Here is a 17,710-nt window from a genome sequence, read left to right as displayed (position 1 = left end):
TGAGAGCACGACTACCCCGATTCATGTATCGTTTCTCGTCGTGGGGACAAGGGTCGTAAAGAATGGCTGCCTTTCTGTTCGATGCGACGGTGTTGAGCACTCGAGAAACGCCACCAAGGAAACAATAAAGCTTCGGTTACAGATGCGTCGGTATTAAAGTCTAGTGGATCCTTGTACGTAGCCCAACTTGCAGACACGAGGCTAAAGAAATGACAATGACGAGAGTTCTGCATACACTGGAAGGGAAAAGTTTGCAAACGCCTCCAAAATCCAACTCCCCAGCACTTTTACTCAATTCATCCCCTTTACAGGAAGAAGGTGACAAGGGCACCAACAGTGGCCAGGCTGAAGACAGTAGACATGCTCATGGACATGGAAGAGGCACCGCTCTTGTCGTCCGAGCTGCCGTCACTCTCGCCAGTGCTGGAGGTGTCGTTGTTGGCGTTCTGGTTGTTGCTGGTGCAGTCAATGTTGCCACCATCACCAGCGACCTTGTTGCCAAGCTTCTTGAACTCGTCGCAAGAAGACTGGATGTTCTCGGTAGAGGTGATCTGGAAGACACCGCGGACATCATCAAGGGCAGGGAGCTTGACATCATCGAACGAGCCTCGGAGACGGACAGCACCACCAATCATAGCCAGCTTGGGGAATGAGGTGAGCTTCTCGAGCTCGGTGTTGTTCGCAATGGTGAAACCACCACCGACCTTGGTCAACTGAGGGAAGCTGATGTTCTTGACGGCGGAGTTGCCAACGAAAGACAGATCACCAGTCTGGATCTCAGTCAGGTTGAGAAGAGAGACAGACTCGAAGAAGTTGGAGTCGAAGCGAAGAGAGCCGTTGACGGTAGCCAGAGAGGGGCTGGAGTACTCGGTGACGTTAGAGATAGTAGCATTGGCAAGCCACTCAATGTTGGGCATCTCGACGCTCAGCTTCAGGCCGTTGGCGTTGATGTTGAGGAGGTTGCTCAAGCTCTTGATGCTGGAAGTGAATTTGGTGAGGAACTTGTTGTTGTTGATGTCCAAATCCTTGACCGTCTCAACGTTGATACCCTCCAAGCTGCTCAGACGGGTATCAGAGATGATAACGGTATCAGCCTCCTTGATACCCTCCGAGCCAAAGTTGAGGGCAGTAAGGCCGTTCAGAGACAAGAACTTAAGACTGCCGACGGAGTTCAACTTGGTGAAAGCCAAGTTGGAAAGCTGAGTGGCGTTCTGAAGGCGGAATTCCTTGCCGATCGAGGTCAGCGACCCAGCCTTGAGGCTGATGATGACGCCGTTGTTTTCGCATGTCAAGTCTCCACCAATTGACTCCAAGTTGCCGAAGTCGAGCTCAGCATCGCCGGGGGTAATAGTAACGCTGCCCTTAACACCACCCTTGCAGTTACCGAGCTGAGTAGCATCGCCGGAAGATGAGATCTTGATGTTGTCATCCTTGCAGTCGACGGCCATGGCGCCTGCAAATGTTCTTGTTAGTAATCGAAAGTAAACCGCGGTGATTGGGTTTCGGAAACTTACCAGTAGCCAAGCCAAAGGCGGCAATCGCCGAAACAATTTGCTTGGTGAACATCTTGATAAACTGTTTTTCGTAGATTCTTGTCAGTTCTGTTTCCACGAACGATTGATGAGACAGGGACGGTGACGGTTGTGGAAATAAATATCTCGAAAAGTTGAGTGTAGTGTGCTCCAAAAATCAATGTTGACTTTGCTCAAAGGCAGGTGGATTTCCTGACCGGATTGGCTATGTTGGGGGAGGAAATGAATACAAGAATAATTCCGAAATGCGCTGCTCGTTATTTGAAGCAGCCGGGTCCGCTTCAACCAGCAGGAGTCATTCGCGGTCGCTGATCAAGGCAAGGGCGGCCCAAGTCGTTGTGATTAGCAGTGACTGCACTGCCGTTTGTTTACTACAACAAAAGGTGGCCCAGTTGGGATGTCCAGAGTTGTTATGGAGACTTCCAAACAACCCGTTGCTTCAAGCGGAGCCATCCTCTTGTACCAAGCAGAGCGCCATGCAGAAGACAATGTGGAAACAGCATGCTGCAGGAACCAGGCCCTAGACAATTGCAGGCCACATTTTCAATCGGCGAGCAGTATCCGGGCCCCCCTTTTGGAGTCGCAACTCAACTGTGGCTCTAGTCAATAGCGTGCAAGAAGCTAGGCCTCCTGGCTAGCTTGACAGTGGTTGCTGATACAATGGGATGATGGGATGACTGTCATTCGCCAATGGCGGTTGACCCGACCAACGACTCCCACGGTACACACCACTTGCTAGCTATTGCACGCTAGGAAGTAGAGCCACAATAGTGCGTTCCTGGGCAGGAAGACGAAGCCGCTTCCCGGCATGGCATGGCAGTCCAGACCTTTTCAAATCGTGGCACCCCAAGCAGCAGCTTCTGCATTTGGGATGATATGCGGAACGCGCGTCCTGTCTCCAATTGATCTCCAAGTCGCTGGCCTGTAGCTTGCGTGACTGCTGGAGCCTGGTGGTGGTTGATTTGCGAATACTAGGTATGACTGCCCTCGAACTTGGTGTGTATGTGCAAGAGCAAAACCGTCATGGGATAGTGAAGAGAAAACATGGATGCACAAACCTTTTGCTGCTTTTCTTACACAAAAACTCCGAAACTGAAGTAGTACCACTGGTTGGAATGGACTCTTCTACTTCACAACCAAAGGGAATTAATCGTCTCGTGACTCGGTCGATGTGGTTTTGAGTTAGGTTGAGGATCGGGATATCGAGCTGGTTGGTTTGCTGGGTGAAATCTTCCTGGGCGGGCGGCTCTTCGATATAGACGAAAAACGGCGGGTTGGCGGTAGAGTTGACGGGATTGAGAGAGAAGTTATTAAAGCGAGGAAGCTATGGAGCGAGTGCTCTTCCTCTGTTACTGACAGGAATATCGACAAACGAATGAATCCGAAGGGGAAAATGGGAGGGAGAAGGTTTATGGAAGGAGGAAAAGGTCATTCACGTCAGGAGAAGCCGAAACGTTTTGGAATTCAAGTGGCCTTTTGGGGATGGGAGGCAATGGGTAGAAAATAAAACCGGGCGGGTCTAAAGGGGGTGGGATCCAGGAACATGCGAGCGGGAGGGAGGGAGTCACTGGAGTGAGGGAAGTGGGCAAATGGGCACCAAATGGACTTGCAAATCGCACCACGCGCGTCGCTCTACCACAAGTACCGCTACCCCATCAACGTCCCCAATCTTCCCATAAAAGCACATGAAATCTAATCATCCACTATGCAAGGGTGTGTGCTTTAAAAAAGGTCAGGTACTGCAACATTATTGCACTGTACCTTGGCCCTGCTAAACCTGATGTGGGCTCCAGTATCTGCCTACCCTGCCACCCTGCCGGTCCAGCCTACATAGGAACATTTCCTTGTACGAGATTGCCTAGCATCGAGTGGTCATCTTAACAGGCCCGACGAGCTCCAGTGTTCGCAACGACCAACAAAAGCGGTCGCTTGGTGGCGCGGTGAGGTCCTGTGAGTCTATTCCGTCGAGAAAAAAAAAGAAAAAAAAAAAAAGCTCGATTTACTGTATCGATTATATCTGGAAGCATTGGATGGAATGAACCAAGCAGCCAAGGCCGAAGCAGTCGAGTCAACAAGCCTGTCTGGGGGTGTGTGCTCTCTGCTGTGTATGGCGTGTGCGTCGTTGGTCTCCCACAGTGTCGCAGCTTTCATATCAACATCTGCAATTGGCGAGATTAATTCCTCTTTGCATCCCCGGCCCCCCGTCTGGGTAGGACCTAGGTACACGCTGATGTTAATAGCGGAGTCTGTTAGAGAGGGTTGCTGGGGCCGTCCAAGTAATGGGTACATCCATCCACAGCATCAGCTCCGGCCGCACTCTGCTTCACTCTGCTCACCCCCTGTCGATACTTTCCAGAAGTTGGATGATATCGCCGTGTCGGTCATTTTCACTGCGTACCAGCCAGCAGCCAAGCAGCGTGCGATTGTAGCGACTGGCTCGAGGATCGACTGGCCGGACTAGATTCGCCCCCGCTCACAGTGTTTCAATTGGCCTTGATTTTGCTCAATCCACAGAACAATCTCGTACTGACTGGCTACTGGGAAAGACGTCGTTCCGTCCTTCTGATAGCCGCTCTCTTGGATCCTTCGTTCGTTTTGCTCGGCTTGTCTGCGCTGTCTGCTTCGTCAAATCGTCAATCTGCAACACCCACCTCCTTATGTAAGAAGCAAGGTTATTAGGACGGTTGCTATTCCGGGAAAATAGGATGGTTGGCCCCTGCCGTAATTGACGTACAGTCTCTCTCCTCTATCACTACCTACCTACTATTCGATCGTTTTCGATAAGTACATACTTACTGTATCTCCTTTATCTGGGAAGCTTTACTTGCTTGCTATTACTCCGTTTGGGATACTCTGTAGCGTAGCAATGATCGACTGCGGCTAGCATAGGTAGCAGAGATTATGGCAAGAAGCCCATTTCCCGTACATGCCTCCGGTATCAATCTCCGTTGCAGTGGCTTGCTGCACTGATATCCCACCCCAGCCAGTCAGAAGTCGTCCTGCCGAGCCATCCTGGTCTGCCGCGTAGACGTCACATGCAGGATTTTCCAATCTGGTAAAGACCATCTCGCCAAGCATGGTGTATGAAAGCATGCTTGCATTCAAGAAGTTGTTTGGAATGCTCTTTGCTTGGCCTAGAAATTGCAATGTATGTTCTTTACATACGATCCTTCTCTTGCCCACATGTTCGTATCTGCTGATTCAGAATCGGTGCTCTGAAGGAACCGATGCGGAAAGCTTGGCTTTTCCCAGCAGCTTGTGCCGTATAAAAGTGGCCTCCGCTAGTTAGCAAAAAGTGCATTGAAGCCGTCTGTTTTGATGACGACAGCACACGCTCGTGGGTTCTATCTCGCGTCTCCGTACACCAGTACTGTACCTAACAGAAGCTCCACGTCCCGGCTATAGGTTGTAGTACCATTTACGTGCTTGGAGGTAATATGCGGCGTGGCGGCTATCAAGCTAATATGAGTCTCCCCGGCCAGCTACCTACGCATCAACGAACAAGCTCCAACCCCCTTTCCCCGTTACCGGTAATGCATATTCTCCATAACATATCTCGGTAGCTTGGCAGCTCTCAACACTATGTATGTATTCAGAATCCGTAGGTTACATAAAGCCCACAATTGAATCAAGATTTGCTCTCACGCATCCAGCTTGCCAGGGCAACATGGAAAACCGATCGTGACCATAGTATATAGTCTGAGTCTAGTCTTCTCTAGCTTGTTGTTGGTTAAGAGTCTACATCCATATCGCTCCGCTGCCCTCTGGTAACGAGATAGAGATATTCATGACATGGGTTAGGTGCAGTAGCGTGTAACATTGAAGGATAGCCTCCCGTGCTCGGATCTGCGTTGGGCTGGCAAACTGCTGTGCGAATTTGTCTTCACTTGATTAAGCCGTCCTCAATTTGATGAATTTGGACGATGGGATTATATTCTTCTAGTCTCTTGTATACGGCACATTACAGGTGCATCTCCAACAACCTGAAGCAAGGGAGGGTATCTATGGTCATGCTTGCCAATTGCCCAGGGCCAAGAAGGATGTGAAGGCTTTGCCAAAAGGCTCGGGTCGACTTTATGCTTTGTGGCTATCGAAACACAAACGTGACAGCCTGAGTCTGTCCCGTATTCTGGATCGAATGTTGTCGTGAATCCGGCTTGCCGGCTCCCTTTTTCGACATACAGTAGATGTAAGTACGAATCAACATCGGATCTGTCGGCAGCTATGGAGGCAGTCGTGCAACGCGCTCGAGAGGTTATCCCCGCCCGATATCTCACCACAAGCTACCGACCAACCAAAGTTGGCGGGTTGGCGTACAGAAGGTCTTCATTCAGCCAGTGGCAATACTCGCCCGCCAGTTAGTTCTTGCCTAATTCGGTAGGTGGTGCATCTCCCTACAGCCCGCAGCAGAGGTGTGGCACGAACACGAGGTTTCACACAGCAACTCGGCACGAGTCTGTTCTACCTGTCTGTCTAGGTAAGTCAGCCTGCGTCGTACGAAGTCCTACCAAATAAGCTTTTTTGGAATCTTGTCATAACGATCCTGTGCGTTATACAGATTACAGGGGGTTGGAAGTTCCCTGTTGACTGACGACCGTTTTAGACAACACAGCCATATTCTCGTGGAATAAGTAAAAACCCCAAACACTTGCGACAGCATGTCAAACAGACTTCCCCTGACTTAGCAAGAACTCAAAGGCCAGCCTTCCACACAAAAAGAAGCAAAAACAAGTCGAGGGCGGCGTCTCTTTAGTAATGCTCGGATTTCGGACGGTTTGGCATTCTTTTTTTTAATCTCAAAGCAAGTGTTTCTTACTCAAACTCACGGCGTCCCCGTTTTTGTCTCCCTAGTCAAGGGGTCTCCTAGCTACCCGACGTCATCCATTCTGACTTCCCAGCCTTGGCGGCCCAGCCAGGCAAGCAAGCCGATGTTTTCCAACGAGCCAAAGCGCCAGCCGCGTGACTGCGGGAGGTTGAAGCTATTCCTGCATTGTAAGCCTATGTCCCCTATTCTCGTCGCTACAATTATACTCGGGCAGCCGCCATTAATCCGAGCGTGGCTCTCTCTATGAGTCCCATCTTACAACACACGTTCGTGAGTAGAGAGAGAGCTATGGACTGGGCCTGACAGTCCAGCTGCGGCCCACCGTCATCACCGCCGCTCGGCCGGTGCATGTGGGCCACCCGGAGGCTGTGCTTACAATCAGGATGGATCTATCTACATCTTGTCATAAGTTGGGATGTAAGTTGCTTGCTGCAGACGACTTTTGCTGCTGGCTGGCTTTCTGGCTTGTCCTCACTGGCGGCTGGTTGATGAACCAAAGGATGGCCACTACACAAACCTGACTCTTCTTTTCATGCTGTGGAATTGCTTAACTGATTCAAAAGCTTGTTACGTCTGCCATGCAGAAGCGAGGTATATTCCCGATCGCTGCTACTTCCCCCAAGGCTACAAGGTTGCCTCCCGATAGGCAAACAAGTGGTAATTGAGGTACATAAAGCGGGAATATAAATGCGCTCTGGGAGCAAACACAGCGAAGGGCGCATTATATATACCGATATGATATGCTTTATTCCCAGTCGGCCACGGTCCATTCAATTCAAACAAGAACATGTAGTGAGTGGCTCACGTAGTCGCGGCACTGACTTCCGTGATATCTTGGGCCGTTAATCAACACGGTTGGACCATCCTCGGAATAGTCAAAAACAGAACCTTAGTTGACACATATGAAACAAACAATGCAGCATTGCCTTCGCGCCAAGCAGTATTAGCTCAGTTCGTAAGTACAGCCACAGCAGATACGCATACTGTATGGTAGAGTCACACAAAACGGCTGGCACCTGTGTGCAATAGCAGCTCCTTATTACTCGAGTTGGCAAGCTTCATGGCACGGCACTACTGTGGCGATACTCGGTTCATAGTAGGAAACTCGAAGCAGGGCGCCGCCTTAGATCCCATAGTGTATGTAGTATCAAACTCTGGAACTAACGCCCAGTTAAGCAAAAGGCAAGAAAGCTCAAGTGTTAGCCGCTGTAATCCGAGTGCCTCTAGGCATTATTCCATAGTGCTAACATCAGTCTCCTCGACTCGCCACATGTACCACATGAACACACTGCGGTAGGGAGTAAACCTCGCCGCGATCTCCTCCATCTCCTTCTCGCTCATATACTTCCACTTGCCTCCCTTGGACGCCTTCAGCTTGGCGATGTCGCGCCCCACGAAGGCCGCCATCCCGCGCTGGACGCCCAGGTCGCCGAGCGAGAAGACATCCATGCGCTTGAGCGCAAAGCACGCGAACATCTCGACGCTCCAGCGGCCCAGCCCGCGGACCGCCGTCAGCTTCTCCAGGACCTCCTCGTAGGGGGCGTCGGCCAGCATCTGCGCGCTCAGCTCGCCGGCGGCAAACTTCTCCGCCAGGCCTTGGATGTACTCGGCCTTGCGCTGCGAGAGCCCCGCCGTGCGGAGCGTCTCGAGCTTGGTCGCGGCCACCTGCGACGGGTGCGGGAATCGGCGGCGGCCGGACGTCGTTGCGCTCTGGGTATTCGCGTCCGATGCTGACGATGTATCATCGAAGAAGAGGCCCACGAACCGCTGCTTGATCGCTTTGGCGGCGGCACCCGAGACCTGCTGGGAGATGATGCCGCTGCAGAGCGACTCGAAGGGGTCGATCTTCTCAGTGAGCCCTTCGGGACTGAAGACTCGGCAGTGGTTGGCCTTGATCAGCGGCTCCATCCGGGGGTCGATCTTGATGAGGTGTGTACAGGCCTCATCCAGGATGTTGGCGGTAGTGGCTTTCACGCCGCTGGACTTTGTGGGCGAGAGGAACTCTACCTCTTTTGAGGCGACGACTCGGGACGTCTCCGGGGATAAGAGAGTCGCATTCGTTGCATTTGGGTCAGCAAGCCGTCTTACGGCTGCAGGCTTGGGTTTAGGAGTGGTTCCAAGGGCAGCAGGTTCACCGATAAGTTTGGCATTGCTTGGAGTAGGGGTGGCTGGGGGAGGCTCTGCTATCCTAGCCTTCGGACGCCGTTTGTTTGGCGTGGACGGAGCTGCTACCTCCGGGGCCGTTGTCGGGCTTCCTCCTTCCTTGGAAACGGCCGGACCCGCCGCCGCCTTTCTCTTGCGTGACTTTGGAGCAGCAGACGGAGGCGGCGCTATAGCTTCAGCCAAGGGTTTAGCTTCAGCAGCTGCGCTGAGCCTAGCAGATCTGCGAGTTGACATCCTTTGAGTTGTTGAAACGCCTTGGAAGGTCGTGAAAGCGGTAACTCGACCACGAAATCCACGAGGTGCAACAAGAGTGAGTGGAGCGGGATGCACTCGGATGGCCAAATCCTCAAATGATGCACAGCGTGGTCGCCTATAAGGAAGATCCTGTTGGCCTTGTAAGTGCTCGAAGCTGGGTGACGAGAGACTTCTAGCGACGGAATGCGTGCTACGAGTCGCGACACTTAATGACGTTCTGATGTGTGAGTTGGAGGTGATGCGGCTAAGGACCATATTCAGCCAGATACTGTAGACGCCTTCAATGGCAATGTTCAAATCGCCATGCCACATTAAAGACGATCAATATTAACATCACGTAGGTATCATCTCTACCGTAAGTCTAGCTGTATAGCATATCTACCTTCGGTAGTGCTTGTGTGAGAATTCGAGGATGTCATTTACGCCCTGCTTTGTCAGCAGATCTTGTCTGATGTCTGCCTAGCGAGATCGTTACAGCTTGGGGCACCTCATCCGAACCACCATTCAATTGACTGTCATTCAGCTGCCCAAGGTCAGGCCAACATGTCCCTTCTGGCACGCTGGTCCTGTCCACCTTTTGATCGGTTATTTTTGTCCCTGTGGCTGGGAAACGGCGAGGTCCTTGCGAGCCCGAGCCCAGTGGCCACAAGTACCCAAGAGAAGATTGCACTCTCCGGTCTCCTTTATGCGTTCAAGGCGTTTCTACTGTTACCTCCCGGCTGTGGTCTGGTCTTTTTTTCTGCCGCGCCACCCAATCAAAACGTGCTGCCACTGCAGACGGAGTAACTCGCTGTATCTTCCCCATACGAAGGCCATCGCGTTCGATTGGACCAATCTGCATCGCACTACTCGATTTACCACGCTTCGTAAATAGGCATAACTGCCGCGTACCTAACATATAACCTAGTGGTGGCTTGGCTCAATCGCACTCAGACTTGAGGAATGGACCACAGTAATCAAGGAGTGTGTTCTGTCTTCGCCGTATCGCTGTATTGTAGTAAGACTGTACCCAACTCGCGAGAGGATGGAGTCGATTAAAGCGCATACGGCGCCAGGTCGTTGGCGCATTTGCATTAGTGGATTGAGCCCGTAATGTCCCCATCCCAATCTATCTTTAATCTTGCCCGCAAAGTTAGACCTAGAATCTTGAAATCCCTGGCGCCAAGGCTCAAAAGGTCAACTTGTAGGGCCCTCGAGATTATTCCATGTACTATTCCAATGCACCTAACACCTAATGGTAATAGGTACGTGTGTACCTGGCTTACAGTGAAGTAGGGATTGGTTGTTCACGAACTTTACCTGTGCTATCTTCACAGCCTGCAATTGGAAGTAGGCTATTTTGCATTGGTGGTTTTCTATCTCTCTCTCAGTCATTCTTCTGTCCTTACTTATGTAGCTCTTAGCGACCGGCCTCTTCGTCTCTCGGTTTCCTCATTGCTTCCATTATCGAAGCCATTGTCTTTATTTGGTCTCTCTCTCTCTACGAGGCCGGAAGGAGTGAGTGCAACTACCTAATCAGTTCTGGCAGGTACATGTAACACTGGGCTGCCCGCGCGTAATCCCGGTCAATTTACTCGTATTCCCCGTTTCCTCCCTAGAGGGTTAGCAACCAAAGGCCAAGGCCTAAACCAGGTGCTGTCTGTCCCTAGTCTCACAACCATCCGACCCTTCTATTCAGCTTGGACATTTATCCCCTGAAAAACGAAGTTCTTGCTTGACGACAATACTGGACGGCTCTCATACATCACCCTCACTCGCACACCTGCATCACCTACCTATCGACACCGACATAAAGGTCGCGCCAGCTCGAATCGAACGTCCCCCTTCGATCGACAGTCGTCCGATTTGACGACCTTCCCTCCTTTCCAGAATTCGCATTTCGATAGGCTAAGGGTCGTGTCGGAAGGCCACCCTTAAGTGCTCGCCCACCATGCTTCTCCCCAAAGGTGGCATCACTTGGAAATCAGCAAAGGCCCAATTACCCCCAACGAGAGCGATATGGGTGTTCCTGACCAAGACGCGTTTTCTCGTCTCCGTCGCCCTCGCGGGCATCATCTTATTACTATGGCGCGGCATCAGGACGGGCGCCAATGAGATGCAAAGGTATTGCACCCCCGATAGTTGGACACGACACGCTGGACCTCATGACTGACTTGACACCTTTTCGCGATAGCTTCTACTGCTGGGGCCCTTCGAAACCGCCCATGGACATGTCGGCGAATGAACATCACGCTTGGCATGCGCACATGCAAACTCCCGTAATATTCAACCACCACGCCCCGATAGAAATCAACTCCTCTACAATCGAGCACGTCAATCTGAACCCCGTCAAGTCCACGCGAAATGGAGCCGCAAACGATGAGCGCGTTCTCATCCTCACCCCTCTCAAGGATGCTGCCCCATATTTGTCCAAATACTTTGAGCTCATCGCCGAGCTAACGTATCCCCATCACTTGATTGATCTGGGTTTCCTTGTGGGCGATTCGACTGATGATACCCTCGGAGCTCTGGCTTTGGAATTAAAGCGCATCCAGGAGCGTCCGGATAAGGTTCCCTTCAACAGTGTCATGGTCGTTGAGAAAGATTTCGGCTCTCACCTTAGCCAGAATGTCGACGACAGGCACGGCTTCGAAGCGCAAGGCCCGCGGCGCAAGGCTATGGGCAAGGCCAGGAACTATCTCCTATCAGCTACTCTCAAAGCCAACCATTCATGGGTCTACTGGCGCGATGTGGATATCGTTGACAGCCCTGAGAAGATTTTGGAGGATTTCATTGCGCACGATCGAGACGTCATCGTACCGAGTAAGTTTGCCCACGTTCCCATGCAGGTTGGGGTTTAAGAAGCTAACATGTTTCACAGACATCTGGTTCCACCGTTACAACGATAAAAGGGAGGACATCGAAGGGCGATGTAAGTCAAATTGGAAAGAAAATAAGGGTAAAACAGTCCGCTAATCTGCTGGTGTACAGTCGACTACAACTCCTGGGTTGAATCCGAGAAGGCCCTGAAGCTTGCTGCTGGCTTGGACAAAAACGTCGTGCTCGCCGAAGGTAAGATATACGATACGAAGATGATCCTTCATTTGGCTAATTGTCGTGTGTTTTGTAGGTTATAAGCAGTATGACACTGGACGAAAACACATGGCTCGTATGGGCGACTGGCGAAACAACAAAGACGACGAGATTGAGCTCGATGGCATCGGCGGTGTCAGCATTCTTGTCAAGGCTGATGTCCACCGGTCAGGGATCAACTTCCCTTGCTATGCCTTCGAGAATCAAGCGGAAACCGAGGGCTTTGCCAAGATGGCGAAGCGCGCGGGCTATGGCGTATACGGTCTGCCGAATTACGTCGTCTGGCACATCGATACTGATGAAAAGCCCGGCAATGCATAAACGGGAGCTGCCGTTGCTTCTGTACTATTTCTTGTCTTATCATATACTTCCTGCTTGTGCCGACTTGGGATAACGGGAAACGTAATTACTGTACGAAAGCTTTATGATCCACGCATACAACATATCTACGCCTACTATTCAGCATTCGGCAATCCACATCGGCTGTTAAGCCCAAGAGGAGTTGGGGGGAGCACTCATTGCATTCTGTTTTCATCCCAAACCGCTGTCGCCACATGGACTTGGCCCACAGTGGTTACGAAGCTGGACTGAGAAGGAGGTCGCTCTGGTGTTGACTGGTCGATAACAACGATTCCAAGCTCTCAGATATGATGAGTCGACCTTCATATCCATCTGCCAAACCTCTTTGCTTTCTTCTTCGGCCGAGACCGAAGCGCATTAGATTTGTCTTTTTCTCCGTGTGCCTGGTGCGCTCCTGTATGCGCCAGGGGTGAGCACTCGCAGGTCGTTTCGGGGGACTAACAAAGTTAACTGATAGAATTTGGCTATCTCATAGCAGCAGAGTTTTGTGTGTCTTTTTTTGTATCTGGAGGGGACGGCGCGAAACGGCACGTGCATTTTCGGGGATGATCGCGGTATACCACTATTCAAGGTGTATTGGTCGAACAATGCTTTGCCAGAGAATTACACCCTCCTTTGCCCTATAAAGGAAGAGAGGGATGGGCGATTGGAGGACAAGCAGGGCGTATATAGGATACGATGGGACGGTGGGAAACCAGACCAACGCAAGTTGGTTCTAGCAACCCGAGCATTGGGGATGCATGTGGCACAGAGACAGGGTGAAGCTAATTATACCAATTTTCCACTTGACTTGTCGCTTCTGTATAATATCTGCCGGTGCTTGTTTCGAGATGACTGTTTGGATATTGCTAGTTTTACTCTAGAGGGGACAACGGTAGACAGTACCTGGGATATCCCATGGCACTCTCTCGCAGCCTATCGGATAGGGGGGTGACTATAATGTACATGATTCCCATCACGGATGCATGATCATTAATTTGTTGAGTGTACGACACCAGGACCAGTACTTGTAGAAAGCCAAAATAGCAATAGTTTAGAGGGGAGAAGAGTATCCCTGTCTACAAGTGAATAGGGAGGGAATTGCAGCAGCCTATTGATATATACAGGTCTCACACACACACACTCTCTCTCTCTCTTTCTTCCACCTTTCACAGCTGCCAAAGCGGTCTCATAGCACACTTAAGCAAGCTCCTCTCCTGTCTCCTTCTGTGGAGTATTTTGCGAGACAAAACGACGTTTTGGATGTCATCACGTGTAGGTTCTCTATTTCCGGCCTATTGTACAAAGGCTGCTCGCTCGCTTCTCTGTCTTTAGTCTACAACTTCTCTCGGACCCATCCCACGGTGGCTGCTGCTTTCCAGCCTGCCCCTCTCTTCCTATAACACACCTCACTTATGGCGGCCGTGGTGTGATTTAGTGGTTCTTGATGATGGTCAGGGAGTCGAGGTCCTCCTTCTCCTTTTCCTCAGCCTTGAGCTGCTCGATGAGGGGCTTCAGGTACGGCGTGTCCTGTGAAACGACCAAAATTAGCATGCTGGTGAACTCTGTTTATCCCCCGAATTGCCCAATTTGTTCCAATGGGGCATTCTCGTTCCGGAAGGTGCTGCCGGAGCCCCGAAAGAAAAGGGAATAGTAGATGGTGAATCTCACCTCCTCGGGCTTGGTCCACTGCTCCTTGGGCAGGATCTTGGCGCCAACGGAGCACTGCACCGCACGGCGGAGTCGGTAGACGCGATCGTAGGCCTCCTGGGGCGGAAGGCGCTTGAGAGCCTTGAGGACCTGCTCGTCCTCCTCGACGATCAAATCATCGGCCCTGTTCCCATTCGAAATTATTTCCGCAGTCAGCAAGCATGTTCCACTTGTCCTCCTCCCTTCCTTTCGGATCCCAGCATCTATTGCGCATCATGGCAATCTCAATGGGTGGACGGGATGGGTCGGTAACCGAAAACGTACTTGAGGCCGAGCTGGCGGTAGCCGGCGGCGTTGCAGTACCAGTTGGCGACGGGCTTCAGCATGTTGCGCAGCCAGGGGCGCTTCATGACAAAAGGCGCAAGACTCGGGTAGGCAGACATGATGGCGGTTGGGGGGGGGGGTTTTGGTTGGGTGAATTGAGGTCTCTAGACGAGTCGTTCGAGTGAGTGGTATTGTACGTCTTTCAAAATCGCAGCTTGTACCAAAGCTTCTACGGGTAGTCGGGGATCCGCAAATTGAGCAGTAGGCGGTGCCAGCTGGCTGGCAGATGGCGAAACACTTCGGGACTTAAAGCAAGGAGCCGAGCTACCTGTCGGGTGTAGATTGATATCAGGTGAGGTATTACAGTGCTAGATATTACGCGCAATCATCTGTGTTTCTATATTATGCTGAAGGCAAAAATCATTTTTTAAAAATAACCAAAGGACTGCATAATCGTTGTTCTTTGTTATTGGAAGCTCATTGAATGGAACAGGTACGAGTGGTATGCAATGGCTATTCTGTATAATTCGATTATCCAGTATTATAGTGAATACTGCATTATTTTATTATGCCCAATGACAACCCGGGTGAGGGGTGAGGTAAGCACGGAGTGAAAAGATCAGCAAGTCGGGTCCCTACCAACCAATTATGCCAATTTTACCTGCTAATGCGACCTCCATTCACCATGCGACTTTTTTGATGAGATAGCGGAGCCGTTGCACGATGAGGTCACCTCCTCGTGCGGGCTATGTGAATCCAATGTATCCGTAATCGTACATAGTATTCCATAGTACCTAGTGTGTCTATGCAGCAACCAGCTGAACACCTGATAGGGATGAATCAAGATAAAACCAAAGCTAAACTTGCCATATGGTAGATAGATTGGGTTGTCTTTTTACCTAATAATACTCCGTCTCTTTGGAAACACCAATTCTCATCAAGCTAGTAAATTAGAAAAGCCCAACAGTCGACGAGTCTACTTCTCCTGATTCAGCTGTTTTCTCTTTTCTTTTTCGTTCCTGCTGTCATTCTCTGAATTCTCCGGTAATCGCCGCGCCTTGCCGGCATATACACTACATCAAGTACCTGGTATCACCTCTATAGTGGTACAGAAAGAGCCGGGGGGACTGCTGGGGCTGCTGGCGATTACCTCAGAAGCACGAGTCCGGTCTGGCCCTTCATTCTCCAGTCCAGTAGTAGCAGTAGTCGCGCTCCGCACTTTCTCGCCCAACCGTCAATTACCTAGTTCACCTACTACTCCAACAACAACCAACTTCCACCCCTCACTTTGTTCCCGCCTTGCAACGCGCCCGCCGACTTTTCGCAGTCAGTCCCTTCAGTCACTTCGCCAATGGCCCTCGTCAAACGGTAACTTTCCTGTCGAAGCGGACTGGTGTGGGCTTCATCCCCGCACACCGCACCGTCGCCCCGAACCCGGTCAAACTGAGTATGGGATTTTTGTCTCTTCCGCTACATCGAATTCCCAGCCTACAGCAGGTTCGCCGGTCATGGCTTTGGACCGTAGTGATCTGACTCTGTTGCAGAATTGGACGATTAACGCTTCCGACACCCAGTTCAATGCTATCTCAGGCGCCATCGGTGGCTTCACAGCCGGGGTGGCCACCTGCCCTCTCGATGTCATCAAGACCAAGCTCCAGGCCCAGGGAGGCTTTGTCGCTATGTCAAAAGGAGGCCACCCCAGGATGTACAATGGTCTAGTTGGGACGGCAAAAGTCATCTGGAAGCAGGAGGGTTTGCGCGGCATGTATCGAGGGCTGGGGCCAATTGTACTGGGGTATCTGCCGACATGGGCCGTATGGTTCACTGTCTACAACGAAAGCAAAGAATACCTTACAAAGAAAGGAGAGAAGTACGATCTGTGTAAGCATCTGTGCCTACCTGCAAGAGCTGGGGCCCCTACTAACCAAGGCTTTTTCCAATAGTGCGGCATCCGATCGCTGTCAACTTCTGCTCCTCCATATTCGCGGGTGCAAGCAGCACCATCGTGACGAATCCCATATGGGTCATCAAGACAAGGCTCATGTCGCAGTCTGGCAGCAGCAGGCAACCGAGAAAAAGCAATAGTTCACCATGGCACTATCACTCGACGCTGGATGCCGCTCGCAAGATGTATTCTACGGAGGGCTTTAGGTCCTTCTACTCGGGGCTTGCGCCGGCTCTGTTGGGTCTTACACATGTTGCAGTACAGTTCCCAGCATACGAGTTTTTACGAAAAAAGTTCACCGGCCACGGGATGGGCGAGACGAATGACAACTTCAAGGACCAGTGGTTTGGCGTTCTGATGGCTTCGATAGTGTCGAAGATAATGGCCAGCTCTGCGACCTATCCCCACGAAGTTATACGCACAAGGCTGCAGACACAGCGAAGGCCAACCCCAGGAATAGAATACTTGCAGGGTCTCGGTGTGTCAGAGACTGCCAGTGGAGGAAAGGCAGGCCCTGATGGGATTCCCGAGCCCGAATACAGAGGCATCGTCAAAACTTTCCGCACCATTCTGGTGGAAGAAGGAGCGGGGGCTTTCTACGCGGGTATGGGCGTTAACATGGCGCGTGCCGTTCCCGCTGCGACAGTGACGATGATGACTTACGAGTTCGTGATGAAGACATTACACCACGAAAAGAGCGAAGGTCAGCGAAAGAGAGCTATACTTATGGAGCCCTGAATAGATCAAGGCAGATGTACGTTACGACACGGTAGCATAGAGGGAGAACAGGTGGTCGCATTTTTGTGTAAGCGATTTTGATTTTAGTAATCATTCACTCCCATTCCTGTGATCATTCCTTATTCTAGTGATTGCTCCTTTCTATTCCGGTGTTTATTACCACTTAACCCCCTGTTCATTCCTTTTTATTCGTGATACTCCCTTCCTATTCCAATATCTCCCGTGGGGGATAACTCTACACAGCCTATTATGAAGTTGGCCGGTATTCCTCCCGATATATACAGATTATTATTGGAACAGTGACGATTCATACTGACACCGAGAGTCGTAGATGTATTTTACTTAGCAAAAAGAAAGCGAATGGTCATCGAACAGCAGAGTTCTGGTACGGATGGGGTTCAAGGATAGGATACCCTTGTCGCATGGACATATATATGAGGCTGGTTAAGGGTCACGCTCAGCAGGGCATTTTCTATATTACGCAACCAACATCTTCTCATTTTTGTCTTTCTCTTCTTACAAGATGTAAATGTTTCATTGCATGCAGGTCACTTGGGGGAGGAGATGCTCAGCAGCATTAGGGCGGCGCAGGGTCTCTGGTTAATTTTCAAGGCGAATGAGTTGAATGCTCCCTATATTCCGTATTATGAAAGGGAATATCCCCGTTTATGTTGGTGCTGTTGAGTTAAATACCTTCATATAAATTGAAGTCTTCAAGGCGACACGAAAGGTCGCCTGCAACCCCCTCCCCGGGTTTCTTCTTCTTTTCGTACCTCTTCTAGCTGTGGAAACGGACAGTCTCCAGGTTGCTGGGCTCACGGATGCCGTGATGCTTTCCTACCTTGTGACGTATTGCCTCACGGCGAT

General features: G+C 51.0%; 5 protein-coding genes across 5 annotated transcripts; 2 read left to right on the top strand and 3 right to left on the bottom strand.

Annotated features, from left to right (window-relative positions):
- Positions 1-305: 305 nt before the first annotated feature.
- Positions 306-1,566, bottom strand: PG994_010687 (uncharacterized protein; the record flags this gene model as incomplete). Its single annotated transcript, XM_066862096.1, has 2 exons — positions 306-1,453; positions 1,515-1,566. 2 exons carry the CDS (start codon positions 1,564-1,566, stop codon positions 306-308), a joined length of 1,200 nt encoding a protein of 399 aa, XP_066711206.1.
- Positions 1,567-7,587: 6,021 nt separating this feature from the next.
- PG994_010686 (HhH-GPD superfamily base excision DNA repair protein) lies at positions 7,588-8,754 on the bottom strand (the record flags this gene model as incomplete). The annotated part of the gene is made up of 1 exon (XM_066862095.1): positions 7,588-8,754. The coding sequence occupies one exon, from the start codon at positions 8,752-8,754 to the stop codon at positions 7,588-7,590; it is 1,167 nt and encodes a 388-aa protein (XP_066711205.1).
- A 1,951-nt stretch (positions 8,755-10,705) lies between these two features.
- On the top strand, positions 10,706-12,168 carry PG994_010685 (uncharacterized protein; the record flags this gene model as incomplete). Its single annotated transcript, XM_066862094.1, has 5 exons — positions 10,706-10,878; positions 10,949-11,577; positions 11,636-11,686; positions 11,746-11,826; positions 11,885-12,168. The coding sequence occupies 5 exons, from the start codon at positions 10,706-10,708 to the stop codon at positions 12,166-12,168; spliced, it is 1,218 nt and encodes a 405-aa protein (XP_066711204.1).
- Positions 12,169-13,620: 1,452 nt separating this feature from the next.
- On the bottom strand, positions 13,621-14,279 carry PG994_010684 (cytochrome b-c1 complex subunit 7; the record flags this gene model as incomplete). Its single annotated transcript, XM_066862093.1, has 3 exons — positions 13,621-13,716; positions 13,858-14,020; positions 14,161-14,279. 3 exons carry the CDS (start codon positions 14,277-14,279, stop codon positions 13,621-13,623), a joined length of 378 nt encoding a protein of 125 aa, XP_066711203.1.
- A 1,389-nt stretch (positions 14,280-15,668) lies between these two features.
- Positions 15,669-16,843, top strand: PG994_010683 (uncharacterized protein; the record flags this gene model as incomplete). The annotated part of the gene is made up of 2 exons (XM_066862092.1): positions 15,669-16,041; positions 16,104-16,843. The coding sequence occupies 2 exons, from the start codon at positions 15,669-15,671 to the stop codon at positions 16,841-16,843; spliced, it is 1,113 nt and encodes a 370-aa protein (XP_066711202.1).
- Positions 16,844-17,710: the final 867 nt, after the last annotated feature.

This window comes from Apiospora phragmitis, assembly GCF_038363925.1.
Source record: "Apiospora phragmitis strain CBS 135458 chromosome Unknown utg000010l:1.0-9815664.0:1.0-9183399.0, whole genome shotgun sequence".
NCBI lineage: Eukaryota > Fungi > Ascomycota > Sordariomycetes > Amphisphaeriales > Apiosporaceae > Apiospora > Apiospora phragmitis.
Note: the sequence above shows the minus strand (reverse complement) of the source record. Positions and strands in the feature narration are given on the sequence as shown.